Source organism: Aquarana catesbeiana, linkage group LG03, assembly GCF_042186555.1.
Source record: "Aquarana catesbeiana isolate 2022-GZ linkage group LG03, ASM4218655v1, whole genome shotgun sequence".
Taxonomy (NCBI): Eukaryota; Metazoa; Chordata; class Amphibia; order Anura; family Ranidae; genus Aquarana; species Aquarana catesbeiana.
Window position 1 is genome coordinate 598,185,598 of NC_133326.1, and position 17,544 is coordinate 598,203,141.

The 17,544-nt window shown below is 42.5% G+C and overlaps 2 protein-coding genes across 3 annotated transcripts in view; one reads left to right on the forward strand and one right to left on the reverse strand.

Moving 5' to 3' along the window:
* The window catches only part of LOC141132999 (oxaloacetate tautomerase fahd2, mitochondrial), a 66,628-nt gene extending 50,509 nt beyond the window's left edge, over positions 1–16,119 (forward strand). For both annotated transcript variants that reach the window (XM_073622054.1, XM_073622055.1), the window contains exons 7-8: positions 13,792–13,879; positions 15,736–16,119. In XM_073622054.1, the coding sequence (XP_073478155.1) occupies positions 13,792–13,879; positions 15,736–15,798 (151 nt within the window). In that variant the 3' untranslated portion in view covers positions 15,799–16,119. The remainder of the gene's footprint in view (positions 1–13,791; positions 13,880–15,735) is intronic.
* GPAT2 (glycerol-3-phosphate acyltransferase 2, mitochondrial) overlaps positions 15,518–17,544 on the reverse strand; it is a 208,070-nt gene continuing 206,043 nt past the window's right edge. The window contains exon 18 of the mRNA XM_073623599.1: positions 15,518–16,206. Coding sequence (XP_073479700.1) covers positions 16,087–16,206 — 120 coding nt within the window. The 3' untranslated portion in view covers positions 15,518–16,086. The remainder of the gene's footprint in view (positions 16,207–17,544) is intronic.

A 17,544-nucleotide genomic window follows, 5' to 3' on the forward strand; every position in this document is an offset into this window, starting at 1 on the left:
CATACCCTGGAATACCCCACAATACTCTGCCATACCCTGCAATACCCCGCAATACTCTGCCATACCCCGCAATACTCTGCCATACCCTGCCATACCCCGCAATACCCTGAAATACCCCGCAATACTCTGCCATACCCTGCAATACCCTGAAATACTCTGCCATACCCCGCAATACCCTGAAATACCCCGCAATACTCTGCCATACCCCGCAATACTCTGCCATACCCCGCAATACTCTGCCATACCCCGCAATACTCTGCCATACCCCGCAATACTCTGCCATACCCCGCAATACTCTGCCATACCCCGCAATACCCCGCAATACTCTGCCATACCCTGGAATACCCCGCAATACTCTGCCATACCCTGCAATACTCTGCCATACCCTGGAATACCCCGCAATACTCTGCCATACCCTGCAATACCCTGAAATATCCCGCAATACCCAGCCATACTCTGCAATACTCAGTGATACCCAGCCATACTCTGCCATACCCAGCCATGCTCTGCAATACCCCACAAAAATCTGCAATACTCTGCCATAACCCGCAATACTCTGCCATAACCCGCAATACTCTGCCATACCCAGCCATACTCTGCCATACCCAGCCATACTCGGTGATACCCAGCCATACTCTGCAATACTCGGTGATACCCAGCCATACTCTGCAATACTCGGTGATACCCAGCCATACTCTGCAATACTCGGTGATACCCAGCCATACTCTGCAATACTCGGTGATACCCAGCCATACTCTGCAATACTCGGTGATACCCAGCCATACTCTGCCATACCCAGTCATACTCGGCGATACTCTGCAATACCCAGCCATGCTCAGCCGTACCCAGCCTCTGTATGTGGCCAGGCTGTGGAAGTCTCACACGTGGTATCGTCGTACTCAGGAATAGTAGGAGAATCTATTTTGGGGGGTCATTTTTGGTATATACATGCTATGTGTTAGAAATATTGTATAAATGGACAACTTTGTGTTAAAAAAAAAAAAAAGCGTTTTAACCACTTCCCGCCTTCCGTCATACGACGTCCTTGACTTTGTGTGGGGATATCTGAATGATGGGTGCAGCTACAGGCATCATTCAGATATCATCTTTTTCAGCCGGCGATTCCCTACACCATAAGAATGATCGTAGCGGCTGTTACACTGCTTGATCGTTCTTACGGGAGGCGAGAGGGGACGCCCCCCCCCTCCCGCCGCCCTCCGGTGCTTCTACCGACTCACCGCTATGATCGAAGCCAGGATCTTTTTTTTTTTTTTTTTTTATTTCAGGAACAGCCTAGAGGTGAGATGTCCATATCTCACTGTAAAGAGGACCTGTCATGCCATATTCCTATTACAAGGGATGTTTACATTCCTTGTAATAGGAATAAAAGTGATCAAAAAATTTTTTTTTTTGGAAAAAAGTGTCAAACTAAAATAAATAAAGTAAAATGAACAATAAAAAAAAATAAAAATTTTTTAAAGCGCCCCTGTCCCCGTGTGCTCGCATGCAGAAGCGAACGCATACGTAAGTCCCGCCCACATATGAAAACGGTGTTCAAACCACACATGTGAGGTATCGCTGCGATCGGTAGAGCGAGAGCAATAATTTTGGCCCTAGACCTCCTCTGTAACTCAAAATTTGTAACCAGTAAAAAATTTTAAAGCGTCGCCTATGGGGATTTTTAAGTGGTGAAGTTTGGCGCCATTCCACAAGCGTGTGCAATTTTGAAAGGTGACATGTTAGGTATCTATTAACTCGGCGTAACTTCATCTTTCATATTATGCAAAAACATTGGGCTAACCTTACTGTTTTGTTTTTTTTTAAAGCAAAAAAGTTTTTTTTCCAAAAAAAACGCGTTCCAAAAATTGCTGCGCAAATATCGTGCGAGATAAAAAGTTGCAAGTTGCTATTGTATTCTCTAGGGTCTTTGCTAAAAAAACATATATAATGTTTTGGGGTTCTATGTAATTTTCTAGCAAATAAATGATGATTTTTACATGTAGGAGAGAAATGTCAGAATTGGCCTGGGTGCTCCAGAACGCCTGAAGGTGCTCCCCTGCATGTTGGGCCTCTGTATGTGGCCACGCTGTGTAAAAGTCTCACACATGTGGTATCGCCATACTCGGGAGTAATAGCAGAATGTGTTTTGGGGTGTAATTTGTGGTATGCAGATGCTGTGTGTGAGAAATAACCTGCTAATATGACAATTTTGTGAAAAAAAAAAAAAGAAAAAAAAAAAAACTTGATTTTGCAAAGAATTGTGGGAAAAAATGACAACTTCAAAAAACTCATCATGCATCTTTCTAAATACCTTGAAATGTCTTCTTTCCAAAAAGGGGTCATTTGGGGGGTATTTGTACTTTTCTGGCATGTTAGGGTCTCAAGAAATGAGATAGGCCGTCAGTACTTCAGGTGTGATCAATTTTCAGATATTGGTACCATAGCTTGTGGACGCTATAACTTTCACAAAGACCAAATAATATACACTAATTTGGGTTATTTTTACCAAAGATATGTAGCGGTATAAATTTTGGCCAAAATATATGAAGAAAAATTACTAATTTTCAAAATTTTAGAAATGAAGAAAAATTTATTTTTTTACAGATTTTTCTGTAAAGAACCCAGCGGTGATTAACCGCTAGCCTACCGCCCACCGTCATATGACGGCCGGACGGTAAGCCTATTGTTCTGAGTGGACGTCATATGACGTCCACCGTTTAAACAGGGCATGCGCGCGATCGTGAGCGCGCAGCCCTGTACTGTCGGTGGCGGCGTGTCACCGAGACACCGCTCGTCACCGACAGGGGTGAACAGCCACTGCGCATGGCTGTTTACCACGTGATCGGCCGTGATGAAGTCACGGCCGATCACTAATGGTACATCCCGCATTGCACGGCGCATGCGCGCGATCGTGAGCGCGCTGCGCGTGCACGTCGGTGGCGGCGTGTTCCCCGGGAACACTGCTCGTCACCGACGATAGTTTACATCCATTGGCCAGTACTGTGTACCATGTGATCGGCTGTGATCCATTCACAGCCGATCACTAAGTGTAAACAAAGACCTGTCACTAGCTGTTACTAGCCCTTCTCTCCTCACACACCGTTTCCAGTGTGAGGAGAGAAGAGCCAGGAGCAGTGAGTTACAGATCTTTGTATTTGTAGTGTCTGCACCAACACCACTTCTGTCCCATCGCCCCCCCCAATTGTCATCTGTCACCCAACAGTCACCCCATAAAAAGTGCACCTGTCACATAGAGACTGCCATTAGTGACCATCAGCGGTGCCCTGTCACCCACCAGTGACCGTGCCCTGTCACCCGTCACCCATCAGTGACCTGCCCTGTCACCCGTCACCCATCAGTGACCTGCCCTGTCATCCGTCACCCATCAGTGACCTGCCCTGTCATCCGTCACCCATCAGTGACCTGCCCTGTCACCCGTCACCCATCAGTGACCTGCCCTGTCATCCGTCACCCATCAGTGACCTGCCCTGTCACCCGTCACCCATCAGTGACCTGCCCTGTCATCCGTCACCCATCAGTGACCTGCCCTGTCACCCGTCACCCACCAGTGACCGTGCCCTGTCACCCGTCACCCACCAGTGACCATCAGCGGTGCACCCGTCACCCATCAGTGACGTCGCCTGTCAACAATCTGTGACTGTCACTGTCCGTGGCCTGTCACCCATCAGTGACCGTGCCCTCTCACCCGTCACCCATCAGTGACTGTACCCTGTCACCCATCAGTGACCATCAGCGGTGCACCTGTCACCCATCAGTGACCGTCGCCTGTCAACTATCTGTGACCATCGCCCATCACACCATCACCTCTCAGTGAACGTCACCTGCCACCCATCGCACAGCCCATCAGTGACCGTCACCTGCCACCCATCTGTCACCTGTCGCACAGCTACCCGCCACACAGCCATGTCCAAAAGAGGATATACAAGTGAGGAGGCGTTCCAGATCCTCTCTATGACTGATGAGAGCACCGGGGAGCTCTCATCAGAGTCCCATTCTGATTCCGAATCAAGTTCGGCATTTGAGCCGATCGAGAGTAGCAATGGTTCGGATGAAGAATGGGTCCCTGCTAAAAGGGCACGACACTCTGGAACCCAGGAAGTCGCCAGCAACCGGGATTATATTCCCAGTACCAGCTCTGCCACCAGAAATAGGCCCCAGGAAGAAAGGCCCAGTACCAGTGCTGCCGCCAGCAATAGGCCCCAGGAACAAAGGCCCAGTACCAGTGCTGCCACCAGAGATGGGCCCCGCGCACAAATGCCCAGTACCAGTGCTGCCACCAGAGATAGGCCCCTCGCACAAATGCCCAGTACCAGTGCTGCCACATCACACCTGAGTTCCAGCACAGGAAATTCAACTCCCCCAACTACTGGAGTGTCACGTCCCCCAAGAGCCAGGGCCGCTACCTATATGCCAGATGGTCTTGCCAACCCAACATGGCTGCCTTCCAACTCGGGATCACCAAATATTCCCCCTTTCACAGCACAGCCAGGTGTGCAGGCCAACACCCAAAATTTTACAGAGATCAATTTTTTTCACCTGTTTTTGCCCGACACTTTGCTGCAGTTCATTGTCGACCAGACAAATTTGTATGCCCAGCAGTATATTGCCAGCAACCCCCAATCATCTTATGCCCGTCCGTTTGAGTGGAGAGATTTGAATATGGAGGAGTTCAAATTGTTTTTGGGCCTCACCCTAAATATGGGGCTTACAAAAAAAAATGAAGGACATACCTATTGGTCCACCCACCCCATACACCATATGCCCATGTATTCTGCCGCTATGTCCAGGTCCCGATATGAGATGATTATGAGATTCTTTCATTTTAACGACAACACCCAGTGCCCTCCCCGCAATCATCCAAATTCCGATAAGCTGTACAAGATTCGCCCACTAATAAATTCATTTTCCCAACGATTTGCAGAACTTTATGTCCCCGAGAAGATTATATGTGTGGATGAGTCCCTGGTACCATTTTCAGGCCGGCTAGGAATAAAACAGTATATTCCTACCAAAAAAGCCAAATATGGAGTCAAATTTTACAAGCTGTGTGAGAGAGCCACGGGATATCTATATGCATTCCGCATATATGAGGGAAGAGATTCCCAGCTCCAGCCCCCTGAGTGCCCGGCCTACATGGGCACAACTGGAAAAATTGTATGGGACCTGGCTTACCCACTTCTAAAAAAAGGCTATCATATATACCTGGACAACTTTTATACCAGCCTGCCCCTTTTCAGACACCTTTATATTGAAAAAACCCTGGCCTGCGGAACTTCAAGAAAAAATAGGAAGGGCTTCCCACAATCCATTGTGAACAAAAGGCTGAAAAAGGGGGAAAGAGCAACACTGAGATGTAATGAAGTGCTGGCCTTGAGGTGGAAGGATAACAGGAACGTGCACATGATGTCCACCATTCATGATGACACTGCAGTTGTAGTTCAGCGAAGACGAGGTCCCATTGAAAAACCGACATGTGTCCAAGACTATAATCTCTACATGGGGGGGGTGGATTTCAATGACCAAATGATTCAGCCCTATTTGTCAATAAGGAGGTCCCGATTCTGGTATAAGAAGGTAGCAATATATCTAATCCATTTGGCCATTTACAATTCCTACATAATCTACACAAAATCCACAGAAAGCCCCGCCTCCTTCCTAAAATTCATAGAAGAAGTAGTCACGTCCCTCATCTATCCACAAAGACCCCTCCCAGAATTACCTCGTTCTGATGCTGTTAGCCGACTTCATGAACGCCACTTCCAGTACAACATTCCACCATCGGAAACAGGCCGAAGACGGCAAAAAAAATGTCGTGTGTGCAGCAGAAGAGGTTTTCGAAAAGATACAAGCTACTATTGTCCCCAGTGTCCCTCCCAACCTGGCCTTTGCATTGGTGAATGCTTCGAACTGTATCATACATCCCCAAGTTATTAGCCCATATTTTCCCCATTTTCGTTGATCATTTTCCATGCTTCCCCAAAATAACCATGCCACTGCCTTCAATGTGAACTGACCCTGGCCTGCTTTTTGACTATGCCTCTGCCTACCGTTTGGACTGCTTCCACATGAACTGACCCTGGCCTGTTTTGACTATGCCTCTGCCCACCGTTTGGACTGCTTGCTCGTGAACTGACCCTGGCCTGTTTTGTGACTACTCTTCTGCCTACCGCTTGGACTGCTTGCACGTTAACTGACCCTGGCTTGTTTTATGGACTATGCTTTTGCCTACCACTTGGACTGATCTGTTGCCCTGCTACTATAGTACACAGGGGTCTCACATATGTGAGGGGCTCCAGAAAAGTTTTTCCGGATGGAGATAACAATTTTTTTTGTTTTCTCCCGGTTTTGTAATTTCCGGATTAGGGTCTGGAGTCCGGAGGCTTCATAGAGATTTGGGTGGGTCGAAGCCTCTACCCCTGTGCCCCTGTGCACAGGTCTTACCCGATTGCGGCCCTCAGCCTTCTGCTGACTTACTGCCATCATGCCTTTGCCTGCCGCATGAACGGACCACACATCTGCCTGCTACCTGGACTATGCAAATAATTCGCTGTAGCAAGAGGCAGTATGTTTATGAAGGGCTGGAGAGCGGTACAATAATGTGTGTCTGCAGGTAACAGTGTACCAGGACCAATATTATGGCTGTGCTGGCTGTCTCTGCCTGGACAATTCCTATGGACTGTGCTGTGCCGACTATAGACAATATTCCTGCCTGCTGCCTGGATAGTTATTGCTGTCGCTAAGCACATCCCTGACTGCTGCCTGGACCAGTGCTCTCTTCTGTGGACACTACTAAAAGCACAGGTAATACTTTTTTTTTTTAATCCTTTCCGCAATAGAATTTATTTTGGATTGTAATTCTTGGTATGTACATGCTATGTGTTAGAAATATGAAGGGCCTTCAAAAATGATAGGTTGCCAGGAAATTATCTATGTAATGTATGCTCCTAGAACGCCTGATGGTGCTACTTGGATGTTGGGCCACTGTATGTGGCCAAGCTGTGTAAGTCTCACACATGTGGTATCCCCATACTCAGGGGGAGTAGCAGAATGTATTTTGGGGTGTCATTTTTGCTATGTGTTGGAAATATCTTATAAAATGGACAACTTTGTGTAAAAAAAATGTGTTTTTATTTTTTTTCCACATTTTCCAAAAACTTCTGGAAAAAAAATAACCGTTCAAAAGACTCATTATGCCTCATAGATTATACGTTGGGGTGTTTGCTTTCCAAAATGGGGTCATTTTGTTGGCAATTCCTTTGTCCTGGTGCTCCAGGGCCTTCAAAAGTGTAATAGGTGGTTGAGAAATGAGATGTGCAATTTATGCTCGTAGATCGCCTGATGGTGCTACTTCAATGTTGGGCCTTTGTATGTGGCCAGGCTGTGTAAAAGTCCCACACATGTGGTATCGCCATACTCAGGAGGAGTAGCAGAATGTATTTTGGGGTGTCATTTTTGCTATGTATTTGCTATGTGTTGGAAATATCTTATAAATGGACAACTTTGTGTAAAAAAAAATGCGTTTTCATTTTTTTTCCACATTTTCCAAAAACATCTGGTAAAAAAATAACCGTTCAAAAGACTCATTATGCCTCATAGATTATACATTGGGGTGTTTGCTTTCCAAAATGGGGTCATTTTGTGGGCAATTCCTTTGTCCTGGTGCTCCAGGGCCTTCAAAATTGTAATAGGTGGTTGAGAAATGAGATGTGCAATTTATGCTCGTAGATCGCCTGATGGTGCTACTTCAATGTTGGGCCTTTGTATGTGGCCAGGCTGTGTAAAAGTCCCGCACATGTGGTATCGCCATACTCAGGAGGAGTAGCAGAATGTATTTTGGGGTGTCATTTTTGCTATGTATTTGCTATGTGTTGGAAATATCTTATAAATGGACAACTTTGTGTAAAAAAAATGCGTTTTCATTTTTTTTCCACATTTTCCAAAAACATCTGGTAAAAAAATAACCATTCAAAAGACTCATTATGCCTCATAGATTATACATTGGGGTGTTTGCTTTCCAAAATGGGGTCATTTTGTGGGCAATTCCTTTGTCCTGGTGCTCCAAGGCCTTCAAAAGTGTAATAGGTGGTTGAGAAATGAGATGTGCAATTTATGCTCGTAGATCGCCTGATGGTGCGACTTCAATGTTGGGCCTTTGTATGTGGCCAGGCTGTGTAAAAGTCCCACACATGTGGTATCGCCATACTCAGGAGGAGTAGCAGAATGTATTTTGGGGTGTCATTTTTGCTATGTATTTGCTATGTGTTGGAAATATCTTATAAATGGACAACTTTGTGTAAAAAAAATGCGTTTTCATTTTTTTTCCACATTTTCCAAAAACATCTGGTAAAAAAATAACCGTTCAAAAGACTCATTATGCCTCATAGATTATACATTGGGGTGTTTGCTTTCCAAAATGGGGTCATTTTGTGGGCAATTCCTTTGTCCTGGTGCTCCAGGGCCTTCAAAAGTGTAATAGGTGGTTGAGAAATGAGATGTGCAATTTATGCTCGTTGATCGCCTGATGGTGCGACTTCAGTGTTGGGCCTTTGTATGTGGCCAGGCTGTGTAAAAGTCCCACACATGTGGTATCGCCATACTCAGGAGGAGTAGCAGAATGTATTTTGGGGTGTCATTTTTGCTATGTATTTGCTATGTGTTGGAAATATCTTATAAATGGACAACTTTGTGTAAAAAAAAATGCGTTTTCATTTTTTTTCCACATTTTCCAAAAACATCTGGTAAAAAAATAACCGTTCAAAAGACTCATTATGCCTCATAGATTATACATTGGGGTGTTTGCTTTCCAAAATGGGGTCATTTTGTGGGCAATTCCTTTGTCCTGGTGCTCCAGGGCCTTCAAAAGTGTAATAGGTGGTTGAGAAATGAGATGTGCAATTTATGCTCGTAGATCGCCTGATGGTGCTACTTCAATGTTGGGCCTTTGTATGTGGCCAGGCTGTGTAAAAGTCCCACACATGTGGTATCGCCATACTCAGGAGGAGTAGCAGAATGTATTTTGGGGTGTAATTTGTTGTATGCATATGCTCTGTGAGAGAAATAACCAGTTAATATGAAAATTTTGAAAAAAAAAAAAAAAAAAAAAAAAAATCTTCATTTTGCAAAGAATTGTGGGAAAAAATTACACCTTAAAAAAACTCACCATGCTACTTACTTAATACCTTGGAATGTCTACTTTCTAAAAAGGGGTCATTTGGGGGGTATTTGTACTTTTCTCACTTGTTAGTACCTCAAGAAATGAGATTCACCTGATGTACTGAAGGCCTGATCAGATGTTTTCAATTTTCAGTGATTGGCACCATAGTTTGTAGACTCTATAACTTTCACAAAGACCAAATAATATACACTAATTTGGGTTATTTTTACCAAAGATATATAGCAGTATAAATTGTGGCCAAAATTTATGAAGAAAAATTACTAATTTGCTAAATTTTATGACAAAAACAAAGAAAAAGGCAATTTTTCACAAAATTTACGGTCTTTTTTTATTTATAGCACAAAAAATAAAAAACCCATTAGTGATTAAATACCACCAAAAGAAAGCTCTATTTGTGTGAAAAAAAGGACACAAATTTCATTTGGGTACAGTGTTGCATGACTGAGTAATAGTCATTCAAAGTGTGAGAGCACCAAAAGCTGAAAATTGGTCTGGGCAGGAAGGGGGTTTAAGTGCCCTGTATTGAGGTGGTTAAATACCACCAAAAGAAAGCTCTATTTGTGTGAAAAAAAAGGACAAAAAATTCATATAGATACAGTGTTGCATGACTGAGTAATTGTCATTCAAAATGTGAGAGCACCAAAAGCTGAAAATTGGTCTGGTTATTAAGGGGGTTTAAGTGCCCAGTGGTCAAGTGGTTAACAACCACATTAAGGTGCTTCTGGAATTTCTGGAAAATTTCTCTCTCCACACAGCCCCCACCCCTTTCAAAATTACTGCAATAATACTAGACCAAATAAGTAATAAGTTAATTTGGTACTATTAACTATGCTCTCTAATAGAAGTAAAAAAGCAATATAATGGGTGCTGATTTTATTGCTTTAATAAGGAATCAAAGGACATAGCAAATATTGACTGTGCATATCGTCTTCCTACCCAAGAAAATATGTAAAAAGGTTAAAATTCACTCCAAATAATTAGCCCTACAGCAGCCACATGTCAACAGCCAAAACTAACAAAATCAACCATCTCAAAATCAACTGCAAAATTTCCTAAGAAATTTAAAAAAGTGTTGAACATGCAAAATACTCTTATGGAGGATGAGAAAGTTTAATACGTTTAGGCTACTGTTAACAGTAGAAAGGTGAAGCACCGCCACCATCTCCACATGTCAGTCCGGGGGCAGCACAGGGTGAGTAATAGATTTCAGTAAGATGGTTTCAAAGAGCATATTAATTACTTAGCACTTTAAAAATGGTGTACACACAACCCCCATGTATATTATATACATGTATATGCCCGCCCAAGGGTATGACTTTCTTTTATTCGCTGCTTTGGGCTCTAGCCCCAAATCTTTTGTAGACCTAGAAACGCCCCTGGCTATAGACAATAGGATTTACTTTCAGGGCCTTCTGATATGAGACCCATGGATTCAATCTTGTCAGGTGTGCAGCTTCCCAGTATACTGAGGACCAGAACAAAGCTGCAGCTTCTGCTTTCATATTGAGTCCTGATTTGGCATATAAGGAGTACTGTAGCTAGACTAAGAAACCTTGTATGTACATGAATAGTAAATTGTCTGTACAGTGCATTTTGGGTCCAGGAAAACACTGGATTGTAGAAGATCAAGAATCCTCAGATGTTTCCCATTGCAATAGTGTAACATATGTATGTTATTAGCCTAATACATATATTCTTTACATATTTCCCAGGCAGCTATTCCCACGCACAGTCAAAATATCTATTGTATCTCTGCAGCAGGGACATGCTGAGGACTTTGTACTGAATAAGGTCCTCTGCATTTTTGGTAAACTATTTGAACAAGACACTTTGCAGTACAGTATTGGTGAAAGAGATTCCCAAAGGGCAACTTTAAGATAAACTACCCTACTTGCTGTGGGCAAGCTGGTGTGATGTATAAAAATGTAATTTTTATACTCCACTATAAATTTAGTTTCTTGGAGTCCACTGAGGGACACAGGAACCTTCGGTTTATACTGCCCCTTACAAGAGGATTGGACAACTGGCCTGCTACCAGCATGCCTCACTTTTGGAGCAAGCAGTGCTGAAAGCATGATCATAAATACAGATGGGACCCTCTATCCCTCAGTGCATTCCAAGAAAAGGATTTTATGGTGAGTACAATAATCCTATTTTCATACTCACTCAGTGAGGAGCACTGGAGAACTTGTGAAAAGACAACCAGATGGCAGGCTTGCAATTTGGTAAACATTAGCCTGCTGCCAAAAAGCACAAAAGGTACTTGCAGACCTAGTAAAATGTGCATGGACACCTAGAAGGGAGGAACCTGATTCTTGAGACCATAAGCCTGAATAATGGTCTGTTTGTGCCACTTATAGATGGTCAAACAATGGCTGATGTACCCTTTAGGGGACGACAAAAAGGGAATCAGTCTGGAAGGAGGCGGTAACTGGGATATGGACTCTCGCAGCCGACATCACATTCAGACAATGGAGGGAAATCTTATTTTAAACTGGGGCTGGACAGGGGGACTGGTGTGAAAGACCGAAACTACCCTTGTTTAAGAAGATCGTTCCAGGCCTCAACACCACCTTTGCCCTTGTGCAAAACCAGAAAACAATCATTGTTGGATAAGACCGCTTGCTCAGACAATTACCCTGCAGAGGTGATGGCTACAGAAACATCATCTTGTGGGTGAGAATAGAGGGAAATATCTCAATGGATTCAAATGGTGGTCTTTGAAGCACAGAGAGAACCAGGTTCAGATCGCAGTCACAGAGTGGAGCTACGTAAATATGAGGGGGTTATTTGGGACTTTAAATGAGGCACAATTAAGTGGCTCCATCCCGGTAATTGGTACAATTTGAAAAGGAAGTTGGGACTTTAAATGAAGCGCTTGGGTAGTGGAGGTAAAATAATAATAATAAAATATGGTTTATCTTACCTCCACTACCAAAGCGCTTCATTTAAAGTCCCAACTTCCTTTTCAAATTGTACCAGAGTGGAGCTACATGATAGACTCCCTGAACTCCTAATCAAAGAATGAGAGGCCAGTAGACAGTGACCGTGAAGCAGAATGTTATATTGGACCTTAAGACAGACGATCTTGAGTGCCCTAGGAGTATCCACCAGCAGTCTTAACGGAATCTAAGTACCACGTCTGCTTGTGCCAATTCAGAGCAGCGAGGATCACTGAAATATGCTCCATCTTGATCCTGTGAAGTTAAAAACAAGCTGCCAAGAAGGCTCCCATCCTCCTGGAACACTAGCAAAAAACTGAGGCATGCTGGTAATTCCTGAAGGTTTAAGACTTCCTGTATCAGATGTAAGTTTTTACTTTTCTTTCTTGTCCTTTGTGTCCCCAATCCTAGTCATCAGTGTGCTTGTTGGAAAGTTTTAGGATCTACATTTGACGTCTGTACATCAGAGGGTGTTTAGACATGAATGTACAATCTGACTGCTCTGTAAAAGGGAGTATGAACCTGGATAGGATCTATGGGGAGGTAAAGAAGCTCTGGTGCCAGCTTAAGAGCATGAAAAAAAAAAAAAAAAAAAAAAAAAAAAAAAAAAACCACTTTCCCTGACCCGCCTTAGGTTTGCCATACATTATGCAATTTTCTTTCCTTCAACCATGGGTAAATAAAAGAAAATCCTTCCATTCCCCCATCACCACAGTCAGTATTTCTGGGGATATCCCTCCCTCTATTGTATTTTGACAGCGGGAGGCTTCCCTTCCATCACAATACAACGATTACTGCTGCTGGCTATAGCCGGCAGCAGTGATCATCCCAGCACAACCAGCCTGCCCATAGATGGATCGAAATTCATCCAGTTCCTACTGAACTAGTCATTCTATTTATGGCCAGCTTTTTTTCTGTCAGTTCTACTAATCAATATGTTGGCCTGGGTGATATGCAAGACCTGTAGCCTGGCACTAAAGCTGGATGCACACTATAAGAAAATTGGGCGAACAATCGTTTTACAGCAAGTCTAACCTGAGGATGGTACAAATCTTACAAAAACGAACGGCTTCTTTTTTTTTAACTTGACGTATAAAACATTGTACCATACATAGTTTATGGTTTCTGATTATGCAGTCTTTCGTATACGATTTTTTTCTTGTATGAAAACAGTACACATTAACCCCTTTGCGCAAAATTGTAAAACAAATGTAAATTCCTATGCACAATTTTGCAACTTTGACATGTGTTAGTAAATTTTGTTTATTATCAAAGGAAAACTGGCCCAAAATAGTGAAAAAATATATATATTTTTTATTTAGCGGTATATTTCTTGCTACTACCATAACCTACCATCAAAGAACCCAAATTAAATTCTCCTGCTCCGGACGATGTTAGTTGTTTGTACCCATTGTACAGCCCAAAAACAATAGTGTGCATTTTCCTTTTTTTTTTCCTACCTAAAACACACTGACACGAATTAAAAAAAAAAAAAAAAAAAACTCCTGTCAAAAATATTGACCCTGACCCAAACACTAACCCTATACCACAATAGAGCTTGGGGTCAGTCAGGGAGACATGAACCTTATTACTGAAAAGTGGATAGTCTGAATACAAAACAATGCTAACATTTTAAACCAATTCTCTTGCCAGATTTGTCACTCTTTATCCAGGAGATATATTTCTAACTGGAACCCCCCCTGGAGTTGGTGTATTCAGAAAGCCTCCAATATACCTAAAGGTGAGTCAACTATATGGGGACCAGAATCTAGAAAATATACATAACAATGCCATCTAAAAGCAGTATCCACAAGGTGCCTGGTAACACCTTTACTTACCTGAATCCCCTCTATGAACCCTGTCAGACATACGCCACTGACACTAGTGGCAAGTTTGGATTTATCTCCAATTGCTACACAAGGCACTGAGGAGTGTATTTTATTGAAAATCTGCACAGCAGTTCACCCAGTGTAAATACATGTACATTCAATCTGTGAAAATGGAGGGAAAATGTTATTAGGCTATTTCCCATAATGGTCGAATGTTTTTAATTGATTTAAACCAGAAAATACCACATTTGGCGATTAGATGGTGCAAAGCATCATAGGTAATTCCTATGATACTTAGCGCCATCTAGTGGCCAAATGCATCATATTTAGGCTTGTGATCCTTTTGACTGGGTGAATTGCTATGCAAACTTTTTCAGATTTTCTGCTGATTTTTGTCTTCAGATTTACAAAAAACCATGTAGTGTAAGGACCTGCCTGATTGCATACAAATTGAAACTCCTAAGGTTTGACCTCATATTATATGGTTTTGGTAAATCTGAAGGAAAATATCAGCAGAAAATCTGATAGTGTGTATGGGTAAAGCCTTGGTGTCCCTGAGACAGAAATCCAAATTTTAGCAGTCACCTGAACAGAAAGAGAAGGTAATACTTCTAATTAGGACACCTGTTCCAGTGTCAACTGTCTAAGATGGGATTTTCTCCTCCTATTGGAGGGATTCCCTTTTGCTTCCTGTTGTGTCTCCATGACCAGAAGCAAGGGAAATTTCCCCAATGGGACACAGACATAAAAAAAAAACATAACAAAAAAACTGACAGGGTATAATCCATTTAATACTCTATCCATAACCAAGAAAAAAAATGTTTTTAGGTATACTTTAACAGTAATACAATTCTCTTTCCATTTTCAGACATAATTTTTTTTTTTTTTCTTTTTAACAATACTGCCAAAAAGCATGTGCTGCTTCCACACAACCACAACATGGGTTGTTCTACACATTGAGTACTTACTGCTTCTTCCAGCATTTCTCTGCTCATGTGATTACGGCATTCATTTGTCAGTCATTCACAATTAGTATTTAGAAAGCAGGAAGTTATTGTAATGCATAAATCTCTTTTAGGAGAATAGCAAAAATTCTTGCAGTGTATCGAATATATAGCAGTTACATTTAATTAGTTTGATAACCAGGTTCATGTGAACCTTGTCAAATAGACAGGATGACATTTCTGGTGGTATGGTGACCACTCCTGTTGTGCAGAGATCAAGGGGTAGATTTACTATAAATGATACACAGCTCCATCAGATTCTGAGTGCATGGTAGCCACGGTCATGTGATTGGTGGTCACATAATCGGAAGGCTTCCGATCGGTAGCTGTTAGCTGCCGGTAACTGCGGTGGGAGCGCGCACGCTCTGCAAAGCACTATTTGCACACAAATATGTGGCCCCTTAGCGCCAAGGCCCATCCGCCAAGAGGCCACATATTTGTGTGCGCTTGATGCCAAGAGGTTAAATTGAGTGTTCACTTAGAACTGATAAAGATGCTTGAGCAGTTGGCAACATATTCAACTACCAGGGACCCTATTCTTGCTGGTTAAGGAATAGGAATGAATGGAGATTTCCAAGACCACCTTTCTGAATATGTGGTGTATGAGAGTGGAGGGGATGAACCTGTACCTCGTGGAGTTTGCAAAGTTCCCACCCACAGCCCCCAAAAAGAAGCTCTTTTTGGCTCCTCTCTGTTTGGAGAGATGAAATACAAACACACACATTTCATCCAAGCCTTGTATTGTTGTGTCTTTTGTTTTCCAGGCAGGAGATGTGGTTGAGTGTGAAATTGATGAACTGGGAGTGATCAGAAACCCTGTGATGTGAAGACTGGAACATTACACCAGAGGGACACCAAATGAAGTGCGGAAGACTCAGGTTTAATAATAATGAACGATTCACGTTCTATAAGCAGAACAGGAATCTTCTTACTGTTGCAAGTGTCTGCAAGGCCACAAACTAAAGCTAACTTTACATTTCACTAATCGGTAGGTTCAAATCAAATAATCCAGCAAATTGCGCACATAAATTTAAACAAGGCAAAAATCAACTGAAATACATTTTTCAACTTTGTAAATAAAGCAAAGAATTTGTATTTTAAAGTGCTGATACAGGTCATCCTTTGTATATAAACTGCTGGATAAATGATACTAGTCTGCTGCAGTTTTCCTTCAAAGTAAAAGGTTCTGAGAGGTGAAGTATTGATCCGTGACAACTTGAGGAACACTGAAAGACCTGCAGAGTGACAAAGAGAAGGCAGCACACACTGCTTTTAACCAGTCGTTACAAATCAAGAATTCTGGGCACGCTGTATTTTTAGGATTTACCATAATAGCCAACATGGAGGTTCAAGTATAGGGAGCGCCATCACCCCACTCTATTTATCTATTAATTTCTGAAGCACCTTTTAGGGATCTTCTTTAGGGGGGCTGCATACCTACATATTGTCTTAAGCGCAGTTATCACACTATATACAATACACTTTTCATGGGCGTTTACAAGTAACGAGGCAGAGACATGTCAACTCCTCACCACCTGACCTTATTCTACAAATGCCGCACCACCGTGCTGCAATTGCGTTTGGTGGTGGTAACTAGAGGTCGACCGATATGGGGTTTTTCTCTGGCCAGTGCCGATATTTAGAAATCACAGTGGCCGATATATGATGCCGATTTTTTTGGGGCCAATATGTTAGACCCCTTTCACAATGGGGCGTTTTTCTGGCACTTTTGGGCTAAAAATAGCACCTGTAAAGTGCCTGCAAAATGACTTCCCTGCAGTCTCAGTGTGAAAGCCCGAGTGCTTTCACACTGAGGCGATGGCAGGATGTTAAAAAAAAAAAGTCCTGCAAGCAGCATCTTTGGAGCGGTGTATACCGCTGCTTCACCACTCCTGCCCATTGAAATGTATGCGCTTCGGCAGCGGCGCATTTAACCCCCTTCCTCGGCCATTAGCTGGGTTATAAACGCCCCGCTAGCAGCCCGAATGGCGCCGCTAAAATGACGATAAAGCGCCGCTAAAACTAGCAGTGTTTTACCGTCAACGCATGCCCGCTCCAGTGTGAAAGCAACCTTAAGTAATAAGTGATACAGAAATTTTTTTACATTTAAACATTTATTAAACAAAACAAACCTCCAATCAGTTCACTTGTATGTATAATTTAGATTAAAAAAAAAAAAACTATCTTAAATATTAAATACACAAAAAACAGGTAAGCAAAACTTTTGGATGAAAAAAAATGGGCTAACTTTACTGCTTAGTTTTTTGTTTTTTTTTTTAATTCATTAGTGTATTTTTTTTTAAAATTGCGTTTGAAAGACAGCTGCGCAATTACCGTGTGACATAAAATATTGCAACAACCGCTATTTTATTCCCTAGGGTCTCTGCTAAAAAAAATATATATATAATGTTTGGGGGTTCTAAGTGAATTTCTAGCAGAAAATACAGGATTTTTACTTGTAAGCAACAAGTGTCAGAAAAGATTTAGTCTTTAAATTGTTAAACTGAGGGCTTCTACACAGGGAGTTCAGCTCATTGATAAGAAGAAACACTATCTTTTTAGCTTCTTTTATC